At 51.5% G+C, this 26243-nt stretch overlaps 2 protein-coding genes across 4 annotated transcripts in view; both read left to right on the top strand.

Annotated features, from left to right (window-relative positions):
• The first annotated feature begins 6740 nt into the window (after nucleotides 1-6740).
• On the top strand, nucleotides 6741-9719 carry LOC136602387 (cysteine-rich, acidic integral membrane protein-like). Its single transcript, XM_066588867.1, has 2 exons — nucleotides 6741-9168; nucleotides 9409-9719. The coding sequence occupies exons 1-2, from the start codon at nucleotides 6741-6743 to the stop codon at nucleotides 9717-9719; spliced, it is 2739 nt and encodes a 912-aa protein (XP_066444964.1).
• Nucleotides 9720-12278: 2559 nt separating this feature from the next.
• RBM26 (RNA binding motif protein 26) overlaps nucleotides 12279-26243 on the top strand; it is a 75682-nt gene continuing 61717 nt past the window's right edge. For 2 of the 3 annotated variants that reach the window (XM_066580768.1, XM_066580776.1), the window contains exons 1-4: nucleotides 12279-12478; nucleotides 21825-21943; nucleotides 24656-24798; nucleotides 25599-25687. In XM_066580768.1, coding sequence (XP_066436865.1) covers nucleotides 12336-12478; nucleotides 21825-21943; nucleotides 24656-24798; nucleotides 25599-25687 — 494 coding nt within the window. In that variant the 5' untranslated portion in view covers nucleotides 12279-12335. The remainder of the gene's footprint in view (nucleotides 12479-21824; nucleotides 21944-24655; nucleotides 24799-25598; nucleotides 25688-26243) is intronic. The other variant, XM_066580784.1, reaches the window with a different exon arrangement.

The raw sequence follows: 26243 nt of genomic DNA on the forward strand, positions 1-26243 counted from the left end.
CCAGTATTAGTAACATTTCAGTGGTAACAGTATGGACAGACCCCAGTAACATTTCCGTAGCAGCAGTGTAGGGAGAGCACAGTATTTGTAACATTTCAGTTGTAGCAGTATAGACAGGCCCACAGCTGGGTCCTGCACCTCAGTCCCATTAACTGGACTTTGATTCCCCACATAACCTTATTTTTCTCCACCTCCCCTAGTTATTCCTGATCATTGTGAAGCTACCATTCCCTTGATGACATGGATCAGTTGAGCGTGGCATAATGAGATGTGGCCATAACTGAGAAGAAATACAGTCTCTCAGAGCTTCAAGCTAGGCATCCAAAGTTTCTTTTATCTTATTCTCTTGCCATGAATCTTAGTTATATCCTTAAAATATTTCCCCAGAATAGAACCTGGCTCCGCCAATCTTTTTAGCAGGATTGTCCAGGATTAGAAAAACATGGCTGCTTTCTTCCAAACACAGTGCCACACTTGTCCATATGGTTGTGTGCTGTGTTGTAGCTTAACCCTTTGCAATCCAATTTTGGATTCAGGATTTCATAGGGGGCTTCCTCTTTCTGCCATTATACAATGGCACCATCTGTTGGCTAGAGCCAGTACTGTGGTATAGGACATGCTGGAGAGGCCTCCAAAAACAGAGCGGCCAGTAATCTACAGAAAGAATACCCTGCTGGATGTCTTCCGACATCGGAGCTGTATAGCCTTCAATCAGAATGTCTTTAGACATCAGACAGTGGATTGGAAAGGGTTAACTCAATTGAAGCTACCGCTGCAATACCAGACACAACCCATTGACAACAGTGGCACTGTATTTGGAAGAAGGCAGACATGTTTTTCTAGCCCTGGAAATCCCTTTAATTTACGCAACACAGATTCACAGACATAGTGCTAATTTTTATACTTCCCCTTGGAATATACTTACAGGCAAAAGAATCACACATAGAACATTTTTTTTACATCTGGTAAAATTCTATTGCCCTACTACTTAGTCACACTAGAAAATCCCTACAAAAATGCTTCAGCTGTGACTACCTGGGCTCAGAAACGTCTGCTACTAAATGAACGGCCAGTTAAGGCTACCTACACACAGGTGAGCGCAATATCGGGCTGAGAAACGTGGCCCGATATCGCGCTCATGAACGTGCGATTTACCAATGGAGGCAAGGCGATTTTCAGGCAAAAACGCCTTGCATCTCATCAGTGAAATTCCAATACACTTGTGCAAGTTTCATGCGCAATAGAGGATCGGATGTTTCCCATTGATTTCAAAGGGAAACCTCGCATGGCACTCGCATGCACATCGCACAGCATGCAATAGCTATATGAGGCATTAAAGATCCTATTGAAACCAATGGTTGATGTGTTCCGAGGAACGGGAAGAGATGGCACATGCAGCGGTGCGGGAAAACATCGCTCGTGTATATGACTCTGTTCAAAGGCATGGAGTTCCTATTCGCGTGAGATTTTTGCATCTCGCAACGCACAAATCTCATATGAGTTTCTCAGAAGTGTGAAAGTGGCCTAAATTGGATGAAATATCCTTCTCCTCCTTGAGGAGCTACAAACACATTGCTATCTCCTTTTAACCCCTTAGTGACCCCCCATACGTGTTTTCACATCTTGGGTGTCTGGGCTTTAATCTACAGTAAACCATAACAAGACGCCGGCCCTGTAGAGTAAAGCCCTGGCGTCTGTACCTGTGATAGCTCCCTGCTATCAGCTACGCAGCAGTACACTGGGTCACCGCCGGCTCTAGAGCTGAAAACACGGTGTGCCCCCGCAGTGTTTTACGCTTATGGCCATGTGAGCCCTGCCTAAGGCTGGATTCACACGAGCCGATATACGTCGTCCTCATCCGCAGGGGGGGGGGGGGGGGGGTGGATGGAAGAGCCAGGAGCAGGAACTGAGCTCCCGCCCCCTCTCTGCCTCCTCTCCGCCCCTCTGCACTATTTGCAATGAAATGAGGCGGGACAGGGGCGGGCTAAGTTCCGAGAATTAGCCCGCCCCTGTCCCGCCTCTCCCCATTGCAAAGAGTGCAGAGGGGTGGAGACGAGTAGAGAGGGGGCGGGAGCTCAGTTCCTGCTCCTGGCTCTTCCATCCTCCCCCCCTGTAGATGAGGACGACGTATATCGGCTTGGCGTGAAAACCGAGCCGATATACGTTCGTGTGAATGCACCCAAAGGGGTACAAGTTCAACCATTTTTTCCCTTTTGACACATGAAAAAGGTAAATATAACTGGTATTGCTTTGTCTGTTAAAGCCTGAACAATTAAAATAATGCATTATTTTTTCCTATAGTGCACATGATAATGAGAATTTACACTCTGAAATGCATATCCCTGTTTGTCCCGTGTTCAGAAATATACCCATTGTGGCCCTAATGCTATGCATATATGCACAATGGGGCCCAAATTGAAAGGAGCAGCCAGTGGCTTTCAGATCAGACATTTTGCTTGAAGGTGATTTAGGCCCCATTGCACACTTGTAGAGCCCTTGAGCAGCCAAAACAATGAAGAACCCCCATAAATGACCCCATTTTGAAAACTAGACCCCTTAATGAATTCATCTAGGGGTGTACTCTGAACCTTTATCCCACAGTTTTTGAATGAATCTAACCAAAGCAGAAGGAAAAAATTATGATTTTCATTTTTTGGCAATTGTGTCATTTTAAAAACAAGTTTTTTTTGTACAGCATACATATGAATGAAGACTTTCACCCCAAAATTGGTTTGTCCTGTGGTCAGAAATATACCCATTGTGGCCTCAACCTGCTTACTGGACACATGTTTAGAATCCTACATAAAAGTAATAATGTAAACTGTGTGGTATGTCTGAAAATGGGTAATTATGGAGGCCTGGTTGGGCACATGGGGCTATAAAACTGGGTATCCCTCCTCCTCCCATGCTTTTTTTTTTTTTACCTAAGTGGCGGGTATGGGGTGTAAAAAGTGGCGCTCTGTGAGGCTTCGTAAGCTTGCTGAGGTGCGGCGGTCTCACACAGAAGGCGCTCAGCAAGCTGCTCCTGGAACTGCAGGAAGGTGAGCGTTCCTGGGGACTTGTAAATTACATATTACAGGTAGCGATCTGAATAACGTCGATCCCAACTGTGAGCCCGGCTGTGACCCTGCGTACGACCGCAAAATGTACTGCGTATAACTGCGTACTCACACAGGCGGTCATGCGCAGTATACCTCTTTTTGTATTTCCTGAACCATCTCTTAGCAATGACGTCGGTACCCGCAGCGAGTACACACTATAGTTCATGTGCGCTGCGGGTATATCTGCGACCACGGAGCACAATGGGCTCTATGTCACGGATATCTGCGGTAAAGTAGAACATGCTGCGTTCTGTTTCCTGCAAGTGGATTCTGTAATTCCGACCCGCTAATGTGAGCGGAATTGTGTCATCCAGGGCATTTGATTGATCCGCTATTACCGCAGATAAAAAGGAATGCAGAATCCGGAATTACTATCTGGTCGTATGATATCGGCCTAAGTAGATCGCTACCTTTTTATCACGTGACTGGGGACCGCTGAACGAGGCCACCGCTCATTGCTCCAGGCTATTGGTAGCCGGTAGCAAGGAGATTTAACATTTCCTGGGCTCCCCGGCTCCTGCATGTGTCTGGCATTTTGCCGGTGAGCGTGTGCGCAGAAGCCAGGAAGGTCCGTGGAGGAGGATCGCGTTAAGGTTCAAATGCGGAGGTCTCTGGTAAGAAGTTTCATCTCCCCTCACCAATCGCATCGGAGCTTAAACTTCAACTTTTGTGTGACGATAACGGCGATCACATGGCCGGGGACCGCTGCGACGATAACGGCGATTACAGAACTGGGGACCACTGCGACGATAACGGCGATCACATGGCCAGGGAACGCTGCGACGATAACGGCGATCACATGGCTGGGGACCGCTGCGACGATAACCGCGATCACAGAACTGGGGACCGCTGCGACGATAACAGCGATCACATGACTGGGGACCACTGCGACGATAACGGCGATCACATGGCTGGGGACCGCTGCAACGATAACAGTGATCACATGACTGGGAACCGCAGCGACGATAACGGCGATCACATGACCGGGGACCGCTGCGACGATAACGGCAATCACATGACCGGGGACCGCTGCGACGATAACGACGATCACATGGCCGGGAACCGCTGCGACAATAACGGCGATCACATGACCGGGGACCGCTGCGACGATAACGACGATCACAGAACTGGGGACCGCTGCGACAATAACGACGATCACATGACCGGGGACCGTTGCTACGATAACGGCGATTATATGGCCGGGGACCGCTGCGACGATAATGGCAATCACATGACCGGGGACCGCTGCGAGGATAACGGCGATCACATAGCCGGGGACCGCTGCAACGATAACGGCGATCACATGACCGGGGAACGCTGCGACGATAACGGCGATCACATAGCCGGGGACCGCTGCGACGATAACGGCAATCACATGACCGGGGACCGCTACGACGATAACGGCGATCACATAGCCCGGGACTGCTGCAACGATAACCGCGATCACATGACTGGGGACCGCTGCGACGATAACGGCGATCACAGAACTGGGGACCGCTGCTACGGTAACGGCGATCACATGACCGGGGACCGCTGCAACGATAACGGCGATCATATGGCCGGGGACCGCTGCAACGATAACGGCAATCATCTCTTAGCAATGACGTCGGTACCCGCAGCGAGTACACACTATAGTTCATGTGCGCTGCGGGTATATCTGCGACCACGGAGCACAATGGGCTCTATGTCACGGATATCTGCGGTAAAGTAGAACATGCTGCGTTCTGTTTCCTGCAAGTGGATTCTGTAATTCCGACCCGCTAATGTGAGCGGAATTGTGTCATCCAGGGCATTTGATTGATCCGCTATTACCGCAGATAAAAAGGAATGCAGAATCCGGAATTACTATCTGGTCGTATGATATCGGCCTAAGTAGATCGCTACCTTTTTATCACGTGACTGGGGACCGCTGAACGAGGCCACCGCTCATTGCTCCAGGCTATTGGTAGCCGGTAGCAAGGAGATTTAACATTTCCTGGGCTCCCCGGCTCCTGCATGTGTCTGGCATTTTGCCGGTGAGCGTGTGCGCAGAAGCCAGGAAGGTCCGTGGAGGAGGATCGCGTTAAGGTTCAAATGCGGAGGTCTCTGGTAAGAAGTTTCATCTCCCCTCACCAATCGCATCGGAGCTTAAACTTCAACTTTTGTGTGACGATAACGGCGATCACATGGCCGGGGACCGCTGCGACGATAACGGCGATTACAGAACTGGGGACCACTGCGACGATAACGGCGATCACATGGCCAGGGAACGCTGCGACGATAACGGCGATCACATGGCTGGGGACCGCTGCGACGATAACCGCGATCACAGAACTGGGGACCGCTGCGACGATAACAGCGATCACATGACTGGGGACCACTGCGACGATAACGGCGATCACATGGCTGGGGACCGCTGCAACGATAACAGTGATCACATGACTGGGAACCGCAGCGACGATAACGGCGATCACATGACCGGGGACCGCTGCGACGATAACGGCAATCACATGACCAGGGACCGCTGCGACGATAACGACGATCACATGGCCGGGAACCGCTGCGACAATAACGGCGATCACATGACCGGGGACCGCTGCGACGATAACGACGATCACAGAACTGGGGACCGCTGCGACAATAACGACGATCACATGACCGGGGACCGTTGCTACGATAACGGCGATTATATGGCCGGGGACCGCTGCGACGATAATGGCAATCACATGACCGGGGACCGCTGCGAGGATAACGGCGATCACATAGCCGGGGACCGCTGCAACGATAACGGCGATCACATGACCGGGGAACGCTGCGACGATAACGGCGATCACATAGCCGGGGACCGCTGCGACGATAACGGCAATCACATGACCGGGGACCGCTACGACGATAACGGCGATCACATAGCCCGGGACTGCTGCAACGATAACCGCGATCACATGACTGGGGACCGCTGCGACGATAACGGCGATCACAGAACTGGGGACCGCTGCTACGGTAACGGCGATCACATGACCGGGGACCGCTGCAACGATAACGGCGATCATATGGCCGGGGACCGCTGCAACGATAACGGCAATCATCTCTTAGCAATGACGTCGGTACCCGCAGCGAGTACACACTATAGTTCATGTGCGCTGCGGGTATATCTGCGACCACGGAGCACAATGGGCTCTATGTCACGGATATCTGCGGTAAAGTAGAACATGCTGCGTTCTGTTTCCTGCAAGTGGATTCTGTAATTCCGACCCGCTAATGTGAGCGGAATTGTGTCATCCAGGGCATTTGATTGATCCGCTATTACCGCAGATAAAAAGGAATGCAGAATCCGGAATTACTATCTGGTCGTATGATATCGGCCTAAGTAGATCGCTACCTTTTTATCACGTGACTGGGGACCGCTGAACGAGGCCACCGCTCATTGCTCCAGGCTATTGGTAGCCGGTAGCAAGGAGATTTAACATTTCCTGGGCTCCCCGGCTCCTGCATGTGTCTGGCATTTTGCCGGTGAGCGTGTGCGCAGAAGCCAGGAAGGTCCGTGGAGGAGGATCGCGTTAAGGTTCAAATGCGGAGGTCTCTGGTAAGAAGTTTCATCTCCCCTCACCAATCGCATCGGAGCTTAAACTTCAACTTTTGTGTGACGATAACGGCGATCACATGGCCGGGGACCGCTGCGACGATAACGGCGATTACAGAACTGGGGACCACTGCGACGATAACGGCGATCACATGGCCAGGGAACGCTGCGACGATAACGGCGATCACATGGCTGGGGACCGCTGCGACGATAACCGCGATCACAGAACTGGGGACCGCTGCGACGATAACAGCGATCACATGACTGGGGACCACTGCGACGATAACGGCGATCACATGGCTGGGGACCGCTGCAACGATAACAGTGATCACATGACTGGGAACCGCAGCGACGATAACGGCGATCACATGACCGGGGACCGCTGCGACGATAACGGCAATCACATGACCGGGGACCGCTGCGACGATAACGACGATCACATGGCCGGGAACCGCTGCGACAATAACGGCGATCACATGACCGGGGACCGCTGCGACGATAACGACGATCACAGAACTGGGGACCGCTGCGACAATAACGACGATCACATGACCGGGGACCGTTGCTACGATAACGGCGATTATATGGCCGGGGACCGCTGCGACGATAATGGCAATCACATGACCGGGGACCGCTGCGAGGATAACGGCGATCACATAGCCGGGGACCGCTGCAACGATAACGGCGATCACATGACCGGGGAACGCTGCGACGATAACGGCGATCACATAGCCGGGGACCGCTGCGACGATAACGGCAATCACATGACCGGGGACCGCTACGACGATAACGGCGATCACATAGCCCGGGACTGCTGCAACGATAACCGCGATCACATGACTGGGGACCGCTGCGACGATAACGGCGATCACAGAACTGGGGACCGCTGCTACGGTAACGGCGATCACATGACCGGGGACCGCTGCAACGATAACGGCGATCATATGGCCGGGGACCGCTGCAACGATAACGGCAATCACATGGCCGGGGAACGCTGCGACGATAACGGCGATCACATGGCCGGGGACCGCTGCGACGATAACGGCGATCACATGGCCGGGGACCGCTGCGACGATAACGGCGATCACAGAACTGGGGACTGCTGCGACGATAACGGCGATCACATGACCGGGGACCGCTGCGACGATAACGGCGATCACATGACCGGGAACCACTGCGACGATAACGGCGATCACATGACCGGGGACCGCTGCAACGATAACGGCGATCACATGGCCGGGGACCGCTGCCACGATAACGGCGATCATATGGCTGGGGACCGCTGCAACGATAACGGCGATCACATGACCGGGGACCGCTGCAACGATAACGGCGATCACATGGCCGGGGAACGCTGCGACGATAACGGCGATCACATGACTGGGGACCACTGCGACGATAACGGCGATCACAGAACTGGGGACTGCTGCGACGATAACAGCGATCACATGACCGGGGACCGCTGCGACGATAACGGCGATCACATGACTGGGGACCGCTGCGACGATAACGGCGATCACATAGCCCGGGACTGCTGCAACGATAACCGCGATCACATGACTGGGGACCGCTGCGACGATAACGGCGATCACAGAACTGGGGACCGCTGCTACGATAACGGCGATCACATGGTCGGGGACCGCTGCGACGATAACGGCGATCACAGAACTGGGGACCGCTGCGACGATAACGGCGATCACATGACTGGGGACCACTGCAACGATAACGGCGATCACATGACCGGGGACCGCTGCAACGATAACGGCGATCACATGGCCGGGGACCGCTGCGACGATAACGGCAATCACATGGCCGGGGAACGCTGCGACGATAACGGCGATCACATGGCCGGGGACCGCTGCGACGATAACGGCGATCACATGGCCGGGGACCGCTGCGACGATAACGGCGATCACAGAACTGGGGACTGCTGCGACGATAACAGCGATCACATGACCGGGGACCGCTGCGACGATAACGGCGATCACATGACCGGGAACCACTGCGACGATAACGGCGATCACATGACCGGGGACCGCTGCAACGATAACGGCGATCACATGGCCGGGGACCGCTGCCACGATAACGGCGATCATATGGCTGGGGACCGCTGCAACGATAACGGCGATCACATGACCGGGGACCACTGCAACGATAACGGCGATCACATGGCCGGGGAACGCTGCGACGATAACGGCGATCACATGGCCGGGGACCGCTGCGACGATAACGGCGATCACATGGCCGGGGACCGCTGCGACGATAACGGCGATCACATGGCCGGGGACCGCTGCGACGATAACGGCGATCACAGACCTGGGGACCGCTGCGACGATAACGGCGATCACAGAACTGGGGACCGCTACAACGATAACGACAATCACATGACTGGGGACCACTGCGACGATAACGGCGATCACAGAACTGGGGACTGCTGCGACGATAACAGCGATCACATGACCGGGGACCGCTGCGACGATAACGGCGATCACATGACCGGGGACCACTGCAACGATAACGGCGATCACATGACTGGGGACCGCTGCAACGATAACGGCGATCACATGGCCGGGGACCGCTGCGACGATAACGGCGATCATATGGCTGGGGACCGCTGCAACGATAACGGCAATCACATGGCCGGGGAACGCTGCGACGATAACGGCGATCACAGAACTGGGGACCGCTACAACGATAACGACAATCACATGACTGGGGACCGCTGCGACGATAACGGCGATCACATAGCCCGGGACTGCTGCAACGATAACCGCGATCACATGACTGGGGACCGCTGCGACGATAACGGCGATCACAGAACTGGGGACCGCTGCTACGATAACGGCGATCACATGGCCGGGGACTGCTGCAACGATAACGGCGATCACATGACCGGGGACCGCTGCAACGATAACGGCAATCACATGGCTGGGGAACGCTGCGACGATAACGGCGATCACATGGCCGGGGACCGCTGCGACGATAACGGCGATCACATGGCCGGGGACCGCTGCGACGATAACGGCAAATTACATGGCCGGGGAACGCTGCGACGATAACGGCGATCACATGGCCGGGGACTGCTGCGACGATAACGGCGATCACATGGCCGGGGACCGCTGCGACGATAACGGCGATCACAGAACTGGGGACCGCTGCGACGATAACGGCGATCACATGACCGGGGACCACTGCAACGATAACGGCGATCACATGACCGGGGACCGCTGCAACGATAACGGCAATCACATGGCTGGGGAACGCTGCGACGATAACGGCGATCACATGGCCGGGGACCGCTGCGACGATAACGGCGATCACATGGCCGGGGACCGCTGCGACGATAACGGCAATCACATGGCCGGGGAACGCTGCGACGATAACGGCGATCACATGGCCGGGGACCGCTGCGACGATAACGGCGATCACATGGCCGGGGACCGCTGCGACGATAACGGCGATCACAGAACTGGGGACCGCTACAACGATAACGACAATCACATGACTGGGGACCGCTGCGACGATAACGGCGATCACAGAACTGGGGACTGCTGCGACGATAACGGCGATCACATGACTGGGGACCGCTGCGACGATAACGGCGATCACATGACCGGGGACCACTGCAATGATAACGGCGATCACATGACCGGGGACCGCTGCAACGATAACGGCGATCACATGGCCGGGGACCGCTGCGACGATAACGGCGATCATATGGCTGGGGACCGCTGCAACGATAACGGCGATCACATGGCCGGGGACCGCTGCGACGATAACGGCGATCACATGACCAGGGACCGCTGCAATGATAACGGCAATCACATGGCCGGGGAACGCTGCGACGATAACGGCGATCACATGGCCGGGGACCGCTGCGACGATAACGGCGATCACAGAACTGGGGACCGCTACAACGATAACGACAATCACATGACTGGGGACCGCTGCGACGATAACCGCGATCACATGACCGGGGACCGCTGCGACGATAACGGCGATCACATGGCCGGGGACCGCTGCAACGATAACGGCGATCACATGACCGGGGAACGCTGCGACGATAACAGCGATCACATGGCCGGGTACCGCTGCAACGATAACGGCGATCACAGAACTGGGGACCGCTGCGACGATAACGACGATCACATGGCCGGGAACCGCTGCGACGATAACAGCGATCACATGACCGGCCACCGCTGCGACGATAACGGCGATCACAGAACTGGGGACCGCTGCTACGATAACGACAATCACATGACTGGGGACCGCTGCGACGATAACGGCGATCACATGACCGGGGACCACTGCAACGATAACGGCGATCACAGAACTGGGGACTGCTGCGACGATAACAGCGATCACATGACCGGCCACCGCTGCGACGATAACGGCGATCACATGACCGGGGACCACTGCAACGATAACGGCGATCACATGACCGGGGACCGCTACGACGATAACGGCGATCACATGGCCGGGGACTGCTGCGACGATAACGGCGATCACAGAACTGGGGACTGCTGCAACGATAACGGCGATCACATGGCCGGGGACCGCTGCGACGATAACGGCGATCATATGGCTGGGGACCGCTGCAACGATAACGGCAATCACAGAACTGGGGACTGCTGTGACGATAACAGCGATCACATGACCGGGGACCGCTGCGACGATAACCGCGATCACATGGCCGGGGACCGCTGCAACGATAACGGCGATCACATGGCCGGGGACCGCTGCGATGATAACGGCGATCACATGACCGGGGACCGCTGCGACGATAACCGCGATCACATGGCCGGGGACCGCTGCAACGATAACGGCAATCACATAGCCGGGGACCGCTGCGATGATAACGGCGATCACATGACCAGGGACCGCTGCGACGATAACGGCGATCATATGGCTGGGGACCGCTGCGACGATAACGGCGATCACATGGCCGGGGACCGCTCGCCGCAGCCACTGCTCCAGGATCCTCGGCCACCTCTGGTCGTCAGGATCAGGGAGATTTTACATTTACTGGACAATTCTTGACTTTTGCGCATGCGTCCGCCATTTTGCAAAAAATAAATCTGTAATTCTTACACAGCGAACACCGCACAAACAGAACCCCAAAAACATCGCACGGTCGTCAGCGCTCACACTTGGCAATAGATCATGCGGTACAGTAAAGGGCGCAGAACAAACACCTCATGCCGCAGGCGGCTGCGGAAACTGACGGAACGTGGACAATGGAAATGGATTTTGGACAGCGTAGTTGAAAAAAATTGTCTGCAGAGCCCGCGGCTCCTATGTGCGACATGCACACCGCGGTATGGGGGCTGGTATGTATGAGGGCACCGCTGCCCACAACCTGTGGGGTCTGTTACCACTAGTGCCCTGTTATGACGTGGGACAAGGATGACCGATGGGGTGACCTCTCGCTCATATTCACCCCCAGCTCGTTGCCAGCAGGGGGCGATGTTCCTCACAGAAAGGGCTTCTCATTCCCACTATGAAGACACAACCAGCCCTCACAGTACAGGAGCGCCGCTCCCAGCATCAGCACTGCGCATGCGTGCGTGTCCCGGTGCGTCATGGGAACGTGATGACGTACTGTGGTATCGCGATGTCTGGCGGCCGCCATTTTACAGTACGGGCTTCTCCCCTGGCTTGCAGGTTCTCAGTGCATGGTAACCCTGGGCGGTACGGGGGTCGTCAGCCTGCACGGTAGCTCGGAGCTGGGCTCTGATCCCGGCCGGGGACGCACCAACATGATCATAGAGGACTTCGATGCGCTGAAGCACTGGCTGTCCAAGACCTTGGAGCCCATGTAAGTGCTGCGCCCAGCGTGCTCTGTCTGACTGGCAGCAGTGCATTATGGGGGGGGGGGGGGGCAGCTGCGATCTGCAGCACAGGGACCCCCAGCCTTCCTTGTCACGTGACCCCTCGTCAGCTGACTGGGGGCTTAGGCTCTGTGGTGGTGAAATCTGCAGCACAGTGTCCGCTGTGGGCTTTGGTGCAGGTCTCTGTGTGAACGCAGGCGTACACGGCGCCATCGTCTGTTCGGTCCACGGAGGCCTTGTCCGCCCGGTCGCTTTGTGCAGGCCTGACCGCCGGTGGTCAGAATAGCCCCCAGCGTAGTAGTCAGCAGTGTCCCTCCAATTAGTTCCAGCAGCCCCCCCTGGTAGTAGCTGTAGAGGAGCTCCTCCCAGTTGTCGGGCTGGCCCCCCCCCCCCCCCCGGTATTACATGGGGGCCCTCAGTGTTGGGGCCCGCGTACAGGGTTCGCTGTATTGAACCGTGACATGGCGTGCAGTAAATATGTAATGACCCGGCGTACTAGTTGCGTGCTGCCGGTCGCTGTGCAGTATCTTGGCGTGTCCATGCGCTGTGGTAGAACATGCTGCCGGTACAGCCTACTCCGTGCACCAAGATGGCCGTGACACCTTCTGCTTGGCGTATAACTGCACATATGCCTCCGCCGCAGAGTCTTTACCGCCTCCGCCCGCTCACTCAGCGCCATTTCTACAGATCAGGAAGTGGTTGTCAGCTTACAGACAGGCGGGCAGCGCTTTCCATAGGAACGCTATGGAGGACGTTCACCGCCGCCGGATTATTGCCTCAGGGAACGCAATGAAAACCTGCCTGTGGACAGGAGCCCTTAAAGGGGTTGTCCCGCGGCAGCAAGTGGGTCTATACACTTCTGTATGGCCATAATAATGCACTTTGTAATGTACATTGTGCATTAATTATGAGCCATACAGAAGTTATAAAAAGTTTTATACTTACCTGCTCCGTTGCTAGCGTCCTCGTCTCCATGGAGCCGACTAATTTTCGGCCTCCGATGGCCAAATTAGCCGCGCTTGCGCAGTCCGGGTCTTCTGCAGTCTTCTATGGGGCCGCTCGTGCAGAATGCCGGCTCCGTGTAGCTCCGCCCCGTCACGTGCCGATTCCAGCCAATCAGGAGGCTGGAATCGGCAATGGACCGCACAGAAGCCCTGCGGTCCACGGAGACAGAGGATCCCGGCGGCCATCTTCAGCAGGTGAGTATGAAGACGCCGGACCGCCGGGATTCAGGTAAGCGCTGTGCGGGTTGTTTTTTTAACCCCTGCATCGGGGTTGTCTCGCGCCGAACGGGGGGGGGGGGGTTAAAAAAAAAAAAAAAAACCCGTTTCGGCGCGGGACAACCCCTTTAAGGACCAAGTGTGCGGGGGTTAAAGGTCCCAGCAGGTCGGGTCCTCTGCTTTTAGTTACAGCTGAGGACCCTGAGGAGAAGATGGTGTTAAAGTAGTCCAGCCCAAACCCGTATATCTCTGGTATAGCCACGATCGTACGGACCAAAGAATAGTTCTGTAATTTACCGCACGGCGTACCCTGCGCACAGGGCCACATCGGGGGCTCTACTTTTTCTTCTTACCATTTAACTCCACTTATCATTATTTTAACCGTTTTTCAGTAGATTGTAGAGCAGCGTTGAAAAATATAACTGGTCCGCAGAAAACAAGAAGCCCTCCGACAGCGACGGGGCGGAGAAAAGCCTGACTTATCAAAGTGGGGAGGAGAAACCAAAGGAGCGTCCTAAGGGGTTAACCTGGTCAGATAGTGCGCCTCCTGTACACACAGCGCCTCCTGTACACACAGCCGGCGCTCCTGTCCGCTGCTTTAGTCTTAACCATTTGTGCTCCATGCCGGGGAGGATCTAGTGGTGGAGGCTCGGCTCTGCAGCGTTCCGCTTCCTGTGTTCAGCTTCTTTTCTCCACTTGTGTTGATGTCGTCTTCAGGGGCTCCAGACTTCTGCCACTCGCTGAAGAAATACTCACTGGGTGATGGGTTTGCTGTAACATTGGCCTGTGTGGGGGCCCGGCTGCGGCCTGCGTGGGGCGCTGCAGTGTGTGCTGGAATCAACTTTAAAACACCAAGCAAACTTGCATTGAAAACCTTTTTTTCCCACTGATGGTTGTCTCATAGAAGGTGGCCCCTGTGTATTGGAGATGGTCTGCTCCGTGTGGGGAATAAATCATATATATATATATGTTTTGCTACATACAAGAGGAGCCTCCTAACCTGAGAATTTTAGGAGCTAAATAATATTTGTAGCCGAAGTTGCTGCATCTTCTCTGATGGTAGTAGAACTGTGGAGCAGTACCCCGAAAATAAACCCTAGTAATAATTAAAATAAAGTCAATAGGAATGCATTGGATACAAGGTGTGATACGGGCGGGCATGGAGGCTCTAGTACCCTGTTGTACCGCCTCTAGCTTGGATACAAGATGTGATACGGGCAGGCATGGAGGCTCTAGTACTCTGTTGTACCACCTCTAGCTTGGATACAAGATGTGATACAGGTGGGCATGGAGGCTCTAGTACCCTGTTGTATCGCCTCTAGCTTGGATACAAGATGTGATACGGGCAGGCATGGAGGCTCTAGTACTCTGTTGTACCACCTCTAGCTTGGATACAAGATGTGATACGGGTGGCATGGAGGCTCTAGTACCCTGTTGTACTGCCTCTAGCTTGGATACAAGATGTGATACGGGCAGGCATGGAGGCTCTAGTACTCTGTTGTACCACCTATAGCTTGGATACAAGATGTGATACGGGTGGCATGGAGGCTCTAGTACCCTGTTGTACTGCCTCTAGCTTGGATACAAGATGTGATACGGGCAGGCATGGAGGCTCTAGTACTCTGTTGTACCACCTCTAGCTTGGATACAAGATGTGATACGGGTGGCATGGAGGCTCTAGTACCCTGTTGTACTGCCTCTAGCTTGGATACAAGATGTGATACAGGCAGGCATGGAGGCTCTAGTACCCTGTTGGGCTGCCTCTAGCTTGGATACAAGATGTGATACAGGCAGACATGGAGGCTCTAGTACCCTGTTGTACTGCCTCTAGCATAGACACAAGCTGTGATACGGGCATGGAGGCTCTAGTACCCTGTTGTACCACCTCTAGCTTGGATAGAAGATATTATACGGGCAGGCGCGGAGCCTCTAGTACCCTGTTATACTGCCTCTAGCTTGGATACAAGATGTGATACAGGCGGGCATGGAGGCTTTAGTACCCTGTTGTACCGCCTCTAGCTTGGATCAAGATGTGATACGGGTTGCATTGAGGCTCTAGTACCCTGTTGTACCGCCTCTAGCTTGGATCAAGATGTGATACGGGTGGCATTGAGGCTCTAGTACCCTGTTGTACCGCCTCTAGCTTGGATCAAGATGTGATGCAGGTGGCATTGAGGCTCTAGTACCCTGTTGTACCGCCTCTAGCTTGGATCAAGATGTGATACATGCAGGCATGGAGGCTCTAGTACCCTGTTGTATCGCCTCTAGCTTGGATACGAGATGTGATACAGGTGGGCATGGAGGCTCTAGTACCCTGTTGTATTGCCTCTAGCTTGGATACAAGATGTGATACAGGCAGGCATGGAGGCTCTAGTACCCTGTTGTATCGCCTCTAGCTTGGATACGAGATGTGATACAGGTGGGCATGGAGGCTCTAGTATACCACCTCTAGCTTGGATAGAAGATATTATACGTGCAGGCACTGAGGCTCTAGTACCCTGTTATACTGCCTCTAGCTGGGATACAAGATGTGATACGGGCAGGCACGGAGGCTCTAGTACCCTGTTTTACTGCCTCTAGCTTAGATTAAAGATGTGATACAGGCGGGCATGGAGGCTCTAGTACCCTGTTGTACCGTATCTAGCTTGGATGTAAGATGTGATACAGGCGGGCATGGAGGCTCTAGTACCCTGTTGTATCGCCTCTAGCTTGGATACAAGATGTGATACAGGCAGGCATGGAGGCTCTAGTACCCTGTTGTATCGCCTCTAGCTTGGATACGAGATGTGATACAGGCAGGCATGGAGGCTCTAGTACCCTGTTGTATCGCCTCTAGCTTGGATACGAGATGTGATACAGGCAGGCATGGAGGCTCTAGTACCCTGTTGTATCGCCTCTAGCTTGGATACAAGATGTGATACGGGTGGCATGGAGGCTCTAGTACCCTGTTGTACCGCCTCTAGCTTGGATCAAGATCTGATACGTGTGGCATTGAGGCTCTAGTACCCTGTTGTACCGCCTCTAGCTTGGATCAAGATCTGATACGGGTGGCATTGAGGCTCTAGTACCCTGTTGTACCGCCTCTAGCTTGGATCAAGATGTGATACGGGTGGCATGGAGGCTCTAGTACCCTGTTGTACCGCCTCTAGCTTGGATCAAGATGTGATACGGGCGAGCACGGAGGCTCTAGTACCCTGTTGTACCGCCTCTAGCTGGGATACAAGATGTGATACATGCAGGCGTGGAGGCTCTAATACCCTGTTGTATCACCTCTAGCTTGGATACAAGATGTCATACAGGCAGGCATGGAGGCTCTAGTGCCCTGTTGTACTGCCTCTAGCATAGACACAAGCTGTGATTCGGGCATGGAGGCTCTAGTACCCTGTTGTACCACCTCTAGCTTGGGTAGAAGATATTATACGGGCAGGCGCTGAGGCTCTAGTACCCTGTTGTACTACCTCTAGCTTGGAAAGAAGATATTATACGGGCAGACATGGAGGCTCTAGTACCCTATTGTACTACCTCTAGCTTAGATCAAGATGTGATACGGGCGGCATGGAGGCTCTAGTATCCTGTTGTACCGCCTCTAGCTTGGATACAAGATGTGATACAGGCAGGCATGGAGGCTCTAGTACCCTGTTGTACCACCTCTAGCTTGGATCAAGATGTGATACGGGCGGCATGGAGGCTCTTGTACCCTGTTGTACCGCCTCTAGCTTGGATACAAGATGTGATACAGGCAGGCATGGAGGCTCTAGTTCCCTGTTGTACTGCCTCTAGCATAGACACAAGCTGTGTTACGGGCATGGAGGCTCTAGTACCCTGTTGTACCAACTCTAGCTTGGATCAAGATGTGATACGGGCGGCATGGAGGCTCTAGTACCCTGTTGTATCGCCTCTAGCTTGGATACGAGATGTGATACAGGTGGGCATGGAGGCTCTAGTACCCTGTTGTACCACCTCTAGCTTGGATAGAAGATATTATACGGGCAGGCACGGAGGCTCTAGTACCCTGTTATACTGCCTCTAGCTTGGATACAAGATGTGATACGGGCAGGCGCGGAGGCTCTAGTACCCTGTTTTACTGCCTCTAGCTTGGATACAAGATGTGATACAGGTGGGCATGGAGGCTCTAGTACCCTGTTGTACCGTATCTAGCTTGGATGTAAGATGTGATACAGGCGGGCATGGAGGCTCTAGTACCCTGTTGTATCGCCTCTAGCTTGGATACGAGATGTGATACAGGCAGGCATGGAGGCTCTAGTACCCTGTTGTATCGCCTCTAGCTTGGATACAAGATGTGATACAGGCAGGCATGGAGGCTCTAGTACCCTGTTGTACTGCCTCTAGCATAGACACAAGCTGTGATATGGGCATTGAGGCTCTAGTACCCTGTTGTACCACCTCTAGCTTGGATCAAGATGTGATACGGGCGGCATGGAGGCTCTTGTATCCTGTTGTACCGCCTCTAGCTTGGATACAAGATGTTATACAGGTGGGCATGGAGGCTCTTGTACCCTGTTGTACCGCCTCTAGCTTGGATACAAGATGTGATACGGGCGAGCATGGAGGCTCTAGTACCCTGTTTTACCGCCTCTAGCTGGGATACAAGATGTGATACATGCAGGCATGGAGGCTCTAGTACCCTGTTGTATCGCCTCTAGCTTGGATACGAGATGTGATACAGGTGGGCATGGAGGCTCTAGTACCCTGTTATACTGCCTCTAGCATAGACACAAGCTGTGATACGGGCATGGAGGCTCTAGTACCCTGTTGTACCACCTCTAGCTTGGATAGAAGATATTATACGGGCAGGCACGGAGGCTCTAGTACCCTGTTGTACCGTGTCTAGCTTGGATGTAAGATGTGATACAGGTGGGCATGGAGGCTCTAGTACCCTGTTGTATCGCCTCTGGCTTGGATACAAGATGTGATACAGGCGAGCATGGAGGCTCTAGTACCCTGTTGTACCGCCTCTAGCTTGGATACAAGATGTGATACAGGCGAGCATGGAGGCTCTAGTACCCTGTTGTATCGCCTCTAGCTTGGATACAAGATGTGATACAGGCGGACATGGAGGCTCTAGTACCCTGTTGTACCCCCTCTAGCTTGGATATAAGATGTGATATAGGCTGCATTGAGGTATACAGTTCATGTATGTTATCCTGCAGCATATCGCTCCACATTTGCTGTTACTGAGCCTCCTAGATCATACAACCTCATAGGCTGTTACATTTGGCATCCCAGATGGTCCCTTACATGTTCTATTGGTGATTATTAGTGACCATTATCCTGCTGCCTCTTGGAAGCCGCCATGAATGGAACACACGTGGCTGCAGGATGTCCAGAACATATCACTGAGCTGTCACTGTCCCTCGTACCATAACTATTTGTGAGTGACTGTCATATATGATGGCCCCCAGATCATCACACCAGCAGGGGGCAGTGTGCCGCTCCACAGCTAAGGTAGGATTGAGGTATTTACAACAGTTTGGTCAGAACCATCCAAGTAGCTGACAGTTCTTCGATATGACCTTCCAGCTTCTTGCATTCCTATAATGCGCCGCTCTCATACTCTGTAAGGCCGCCTGCACACGAGCGGAAATCCCGCCGCGGGATTTCCGCCGCTGAAAGTTTGCATAGGAGTGCATTACAATACGCACTCCTATGCAGACGGCCGCGGTTTGGCCGCGCGAAATGTCGCGCGGCAAACAAACCGCGGCATGTCCTAATTTTCTGCGGGGCACGCACTCACCCGGCCGCCGGCTCCGGTCTGCGCATGCGCCGGCTGCGCGGCAGCTGGCACATGAAAGAGCCGGGGCCGCCAGGCGCGGGTGAGTACGCGCTCGTCCCTGCAGGCGCTCGGGTCGGATCGCGCGGCGAGAATTCTCGCTGCCGGATCCGACCCGCTCGTCTGCAGGCGGCCTAACTGAGCAGAATCTCCTCTCTGCAGTGTAGGGATGTCCAGTTGTCAACAAGTTCTACACAAGTAGCATCTGAGAGCTTTTTGATAGGCTAAGGCCTAATGCCCATGGCCGGAATACCGCAGCGGAGCCCGTCACAGCGTCCCCCCAGAGACCCCATACTTGCCTCCGGATCCGCTGCCCAATGTCCCGTAATGCGCTCCGGCGCGCATGTGCAGTGTCATGTGGTGCGCATGCCGGTAGGTGGGGAAGTGTTTTCACGCTATCTTCCGCTGTGCTACAGTGGAAGATAGCGTGACGGACGGCTTCCATTGACTGCAATGGAAGCTGTAAGCCCTCGGCAAATAGAGCATGCCGTGGGTGAGGACGGGAGAATTCACGGGGCGGAATTCCACATTGGAGTTCCACACCGTGAGCATTGCGCTATTAGGGTCAATAGAACCTAATAGCTGCAGGGCAATGCTGCAGATTTCCGCCATGTAATACGCTGTGGAAATCCGACCGTGGGAATTAGCCCCAAGGGTGGAACCACCTTTAGGGCCTCAGGTGACAAGACCGTTCATCTAATCACAACTCTAATCATTTGTATATCTGCCTGAGATGTAACTGCATGCTGAGTTTTGCAGAAAAACAATTTCTTCTAGGGGCTGGATTTTTTTGGCAAATGACAGTCTATAAAGATGCTCATTCTGGACTAGATGTAACTCTTATCTATATTTTACATGGGACGCCCCTTTTAAGATCATGGTCCAATTGTTGTAAAACTAGTCATCGTTATAATATTGGTTTATTTAGGGACTTGTGTATAAAGATGGCAGCATAAAATGTAGCTGGGGCTGTCAGTACTCATCTCGGTCACCATTATGTGGAAGGGCATTATCTCTTATTTGCACTGTGTTTATGAAGAACATAGCCCTTTAACCCCTTAGTGACCACCCTATCGTGTTTTTACGTCCTGCCGTTGTAGGATGTGTATGGAGGGAGATCACTGCTATCTCCTTCTATACATCGCGGGTGTCAGCAACAGCCCCGACAAGCTGCATGGCCGATCGGGGCTGTTAACACTTTAAATGCCACTGTCAAATCTGACAGTGGCATTTAAATCCCTCCCCCCAGAGAGCCATGCTGGTGTCATGGCAACCGGGGTCCTTCTGAAAGGCCCCAGGGCTGTCGTAGTAGAATGACTATCAAGCCATCCCTATGGGGTGGCTTAATAGACTGCCTGTTGGATCGCAGAATGATGTAATGTTGTGGCATTACATCATACTGCAGGAGCAATCAAAGCATCGCATGTTGCGGTCCCACCTGGGGACTATAAGAAAATTTAAAGATAAGAACAATAAAGTTTTATTAATTATTAAAAAAACCTTATGCCATATTTACAATAAAAATTTCAATAATACAAAAATACATATTTGGTATCGCTGCTTCCACAAAAGTCTGATCTATCAAACTAATGCATTATTTTCCGTGCATTGTGAACGTCGGCCAGTGAAATAAAGAACGGTCAACTTGTTGCCAAGAAAAGATCTAATAAAAAGCGATCAAAGTCATATGTATTCAAAAATGGTACCAACGCAAACTACTGGACGTACCGCACATAATGAGCCCTAACACAACTAAAAATAGTTATTGTGTGCAGAAGATGGAGACAGAAAAAAATACAGCAAGAAAAAAAACAATACAAATTTGGTACCGTAGTAATCGTACTGACCCGTAGAATAAAGTTATCGGGTCAGTTTTGTTGCTGTTTGTGCGCTGTAGAAACAAGACGCACGGAAAGATGCCGGAATGTCCTATTTTTATTATTTTAGAATTTGTTTTACAGTTTTTCAGTAATACAACTCGTCCTGCAAAAAACAAGCCCTCATACAGTGACGTCAATGGATAAATAAAGGAGCTACGATTTTTTTTTTAAAGGGTGGAAAAAAACAAAAAGGGGGAAAAAAAAAAGTTTGGTCACTAAGGGGTTAACAGAAGGGTTTCCATCTGATGTGCCCCTCGCTCTGGCAGTGTCTGTAAACCTGATCGGGCTTTGTGGTTTTGCTTGATAGAAGCCTTTGCAGTCTCTTCAATAACCTAGTTTGGACAATCTGCAGCAGCGATCTGTACTGGCGGCTGGGCTGCTGCAGCACACTAACTTGTAAAGACTTTATGGGTTCAGTGATTATTTTCTGTTTGCTCCACAGCTGTGACGCCGACCCATCAGCCCTTGCTAAATACGTGGTTGCACTAGTGAAGAAGGATAAGAGTGACCGAGAGCTGAAGGCGCTCTGCATAGATCAGCTGGATGTCTTTCTACAGAGAGGTAAGTCCACACAATGTACAGGGGTCCCACCACATATCATTGGTGTCTGCAAGGATGAAGGGGCCGCAGCACTAGTTAGAGGGGCATTCCCACTTTTATAAAGATTGTAGGGGTATAGCAGAAGGCTGGGGTACTGATGAGTCCGGAATACCAGTGATGGGGACACAGTGCTGCATCTCCGTGTTATCACATCGTGGGGGTCCTGAGAGGTTTTTATTAAAATGATGGATATGCTAGACACACGCCGTTACTTTGCAAGATGGGAGTACCTCTTTAAGGATCCCTTTACACTCGGGCAGACATATTGTTGGCTCGTTCAAACGAGAAACCCTTCAGTCGTTCACATTCACTGTAAGTGAATAAGCGGGAATGAACGAGCGCTGGTTAAACTGAACGAGCCAAAGAGGATTTTTTTTATCCTGCATAAAGTGAATGACGAACGAAAAGTGAGCGATTTATCGCTTGTCATTCGGTCGTTGGCTGCGTTTTTGAATTATTTATTATTTTTAAACTTAAATCCTTCCGTGTAAAAGGGCCTTAAGTGCTGCAGTGTTTTCAGTCTCCCTGCACTGCAGTGCTTCTGTTCGTCCGCTACACATGATCATTCACTGCTCCCTATTGCGGAAGGTCTGACGGTCAGGGGGTTGGAACCATACTGATCCTGAAGTGATGCCACATCCGTTTCTTACGAATCTGATACACTAATGTAAACCTATCCCTTTCTTTCCCTGTGCTGATCCACTTTATCCCCAAGTTGAACACTTCCTCTGTTTCATCTGGAAGTCGTGTGTAAATTAGGCCATATTGTGAGGTCATTGTACCCTGAAACAGCTGTCTGTACATGGAGTCTTGTTTTGCTTTTAAATCCCAGTCATTGTTACAAGGCTTGTATAAAGAGTAGATCTTTGGCTTAACCCCCTAGTGATCAAGTTTTTTATTCAGTTTTTCCATTTTCGTCGTTGCCCCCTCCCTTTTTAAAAAAATCGCAACTCTTTTATTTATCTATCAACGTTACTGTTTGAGGGCTTGTTGTTTGCGGGACGAGTTGTACTCTTTAGTGGTGCTAATTCATGTTCCATATAATGTACTGAAAAAATTGAAATAAAATTAAAGGGGTTGTCTCACGAAAGCAAGTGGGGTTATACACTTCTGTATGGCCATATTAATGCACTTTGTAATGTACATCGTGCATTAAATATGAGCCATACAGAAGTTATTCACTTACCTGCTCCGTTGCTAGCGTCCCCGTCGCCATGGATCCGTCTAATTTCGCTTTCTTCTGGCGTTTTTAGACGCGCTTGCGCTGTGCGGTCTTCTTCCTGGTGAATGGGGCCACTCGTGCCGGAGAGCTGGTCATCGTAGCTCCGCCCCGTCACGTGTGCCGATTCCAGCCAATCAGGAGGCTGGAATCGGCAATGGACTGCACAGAGCCCACGGTGCACCATGGGAAAGGACCCGCGGTGCATCGTAGGTGAAGATCCCGGCGGCCATCTTGGTGAAGGAAGAAGTAGGAAAAAGGAAGACGTCGCAGAGCGGGGATTCGGGTAAGTAATATGTGTTTTTGGTTTTTTTTAACACATCCATTGGGGTTGTCCTGCGCCGAAAAGGGGGCCCTAGAAAAAAAACAAAAAACGTTTTGGCGCGAGACAACCCCTTTAAGTTGAGAAAAATAAGGAAAACATGTCATTCCCTCATCTTTTGGTGCGTCTTGTTCCTTCCTACGGGGCACAAACCAACAGAAATAGCATGATATCTTTATTCTATGGGTCAGTATGATTACTATAATACCAAACTTGTATAGTTTGTTTTTTTTTTTGCTGTACTAATATATTTTTTAAAGATATTTCATTTCTTAAATATTTTCTGTGCATCTTCTGTGCACAATAACTTTTTTTTATTTTTCTGCTGATCTAGTTATGTGAGGGCTCATTTTTTGCAGTACGTCCTGTAGTTTCAACTAGTAACATTTTTGAATACAACTTTTTGATTGCTTATTACATTTTGTTTTTCTTGGCAACAGGGTGACCAAAAAAAAGCGCATTTCTGCCTTTTTTTTTTTTTTTTTTGAACGACTTACACCGTTGGCAGTAAATAATGTATTACTTGATCAGACTTTTGTGGACGCAATGATGCCAAATATGTATTTTTGTTTTTGTTTAGATTTTTTTTATAATTAAATCTTTATTTCTAACCTTTCTTTTAGTCCCCGGAGGGGACCACAACATGTGATGCTTTGAGCACTCCTGCAGTATGATGTAATGCCACAGCATTACATCATACTGCGATCTGACAGGCAGTCTATCAAGCCAACCCACAGGAATGGCTTGATAGGCATTCTGCCAAAACAGCCCATGGGCCTTTCAGAAGGACCCTGGCTGCCATGACACCCACACAGCTCTCCCGATCTCATCACAAGGGGGCTATATGGGACCCCTGAACATCATTCAGGGATTTTAAATGCCACTGTCAAATCTGACAGTGGCATTTAAAGGGTTAACAGCCACGTGGCTTGTCGGGGCTATTGCCCGCGGATATCAGCTGTAAGAAACAGCTAACGCCCACGATGTATGGAGAGAGATAGTGATGCAGGACGTAAAAATGTGATAGGGTGGTCACTAAGGGGTTAAAGGAATGCTGCCTTCCAATAGGTGGCACTGTGGAGGTATTATTCCATCTCCCTTATTTGTATCTACTTTGAAACATCTCTTACAGAAACTCAAGGCTTCGTAGACAAGTTATTTGAAGCTGTGAACACAAAAAGCTATCTCCCTCCCCCTGAGCCTACGTCAACAGTCATTGTAAAGGAAGACCCCATAGAAAGCCAAGAAAGAGAAGCAAAGAAAGAAGAGGTGCATGTAAGAAAACTATTACAAGTAGCTGCCGAGGCCGGGTTCGCACAGACGAGTGCGACGTCTGTTTGTGAAACTCAGACCAATATTGCACTTGGCATCCTGAGATTTCTGCTGCGAGTGCGTTGCGTTTTGCAAGAAAAATGCATCCCTGAAACATGTGGTTTTCATGCGCAGGAAAATTGCATGTTTCAATAATAAAAATTTAAAAAATTGCACTGCACATATATAAAAATTATGTTTCGTTTTTTTATGTGTTTTTGTTTTAACCGCTCCATAAAAATGAATTTAATTTTTATTGGGCCATGTGAATAAAACTTTCCATTTTACATGGGCAATATCTCACCGATAGAAATCAGCTCAATCAGTCAGATATTGCGCATGAAAATCGGCCTCTATGATTGCACTTTAAGGCCGCTTTCATACGGGCTACAAAATTGTGTGATTTTTCTTGTGATGCGACAGTGCTACAAATGTGAAGCCCATGCTTTCCAATGGGTACTTTCACATTAGCAATGTTGTGTAGGCTGCTACATGGCGAGGGGGGAAAAAAAAATCATTACATCACAGGCGCTATCCTCTCCTCGAGAGAACCTATCAGAGCCGGCACTTCCTGAAGGCAGGGTTTTTAAACCACTAACGAGGAAGCGCTGAGGGAAACCTACAAGCAAGTGTGTTGGGGACCTGCGAGGTGGAGTGTGGCGGAGCGGACAGCGGCGGTTAGGTGATGTGTTGTGTTTTTGTTTAATTAGTTCTGCACTAATATTTTCATTGCTTTGTATTCTAATTTACTAATTTTTTCTCAGGTACCCAAAGATGATGAAAAAGAGAAGAAACCTTTAAGAAGAGTTAATCACAGCCCACAGCCATCGAGTACACGACACCGAGAAAATAAGTAATCACATACGTTATTTTTATCAGAATCTTCTGAAGTTTTTTTTCTTCTTTTTATTCTAGAAGTAAAATGACAAGAATTCCTTTTTAAATGTGTGTTTATATTTGTGTAGCTCGTAGCATTCTGGAGCAGAAATCCATTTATGTAGCCTTCCACTTGGCAAAATTGATGTTGATGTCTTTATTTTGTTAGTCCGTCACCATGCGGATGGTAACTGGGTGTCACCAGGTGTTTTTGAGGTGCATTGTGCCTTGTTTTGTGCCGCCCACGGGTCCTGGTTTAAGGCTTCCGTGCGTTGGGGTTATGGTCCCGCCGCACGTTCCTCGTTCAATGCAGGTGCGCGGTCGTCCCTGTAAACTGGTGTCCCACTTTTCCCTGTTTTGCTGAGCAGTAGCTCAGTGATGGACATGCGTCGATGTGATGACCACCGCGCCCCCCCCCCCCCCCCCCCAAATCTCTGCACTGTGTTTTCCTTGTACCGCAGCGGCCACGTGTAGTTGCAGGGTGATGCAGCACTTCTTGCTGCACATACTGGACATTGCTGCTGTTCGACCAT

This window comes from Eleutherodactylus coqui, chromosome 1 (genome assembly GCF_035609145.1).
Source record: "Eleutherodactylus coqui strain aEleCoq1 chromosome 1, aEleCoq1.hap1, whole genome shotgun sequence".
Taxonomy (NCBI): domain Eukaryota; kingdom Metazoa; phylum Chordata; class Amphibia; order Anura; family Eleutherodactylidae; genus Eleutherodactylus; species Eleutherodactylus coqui.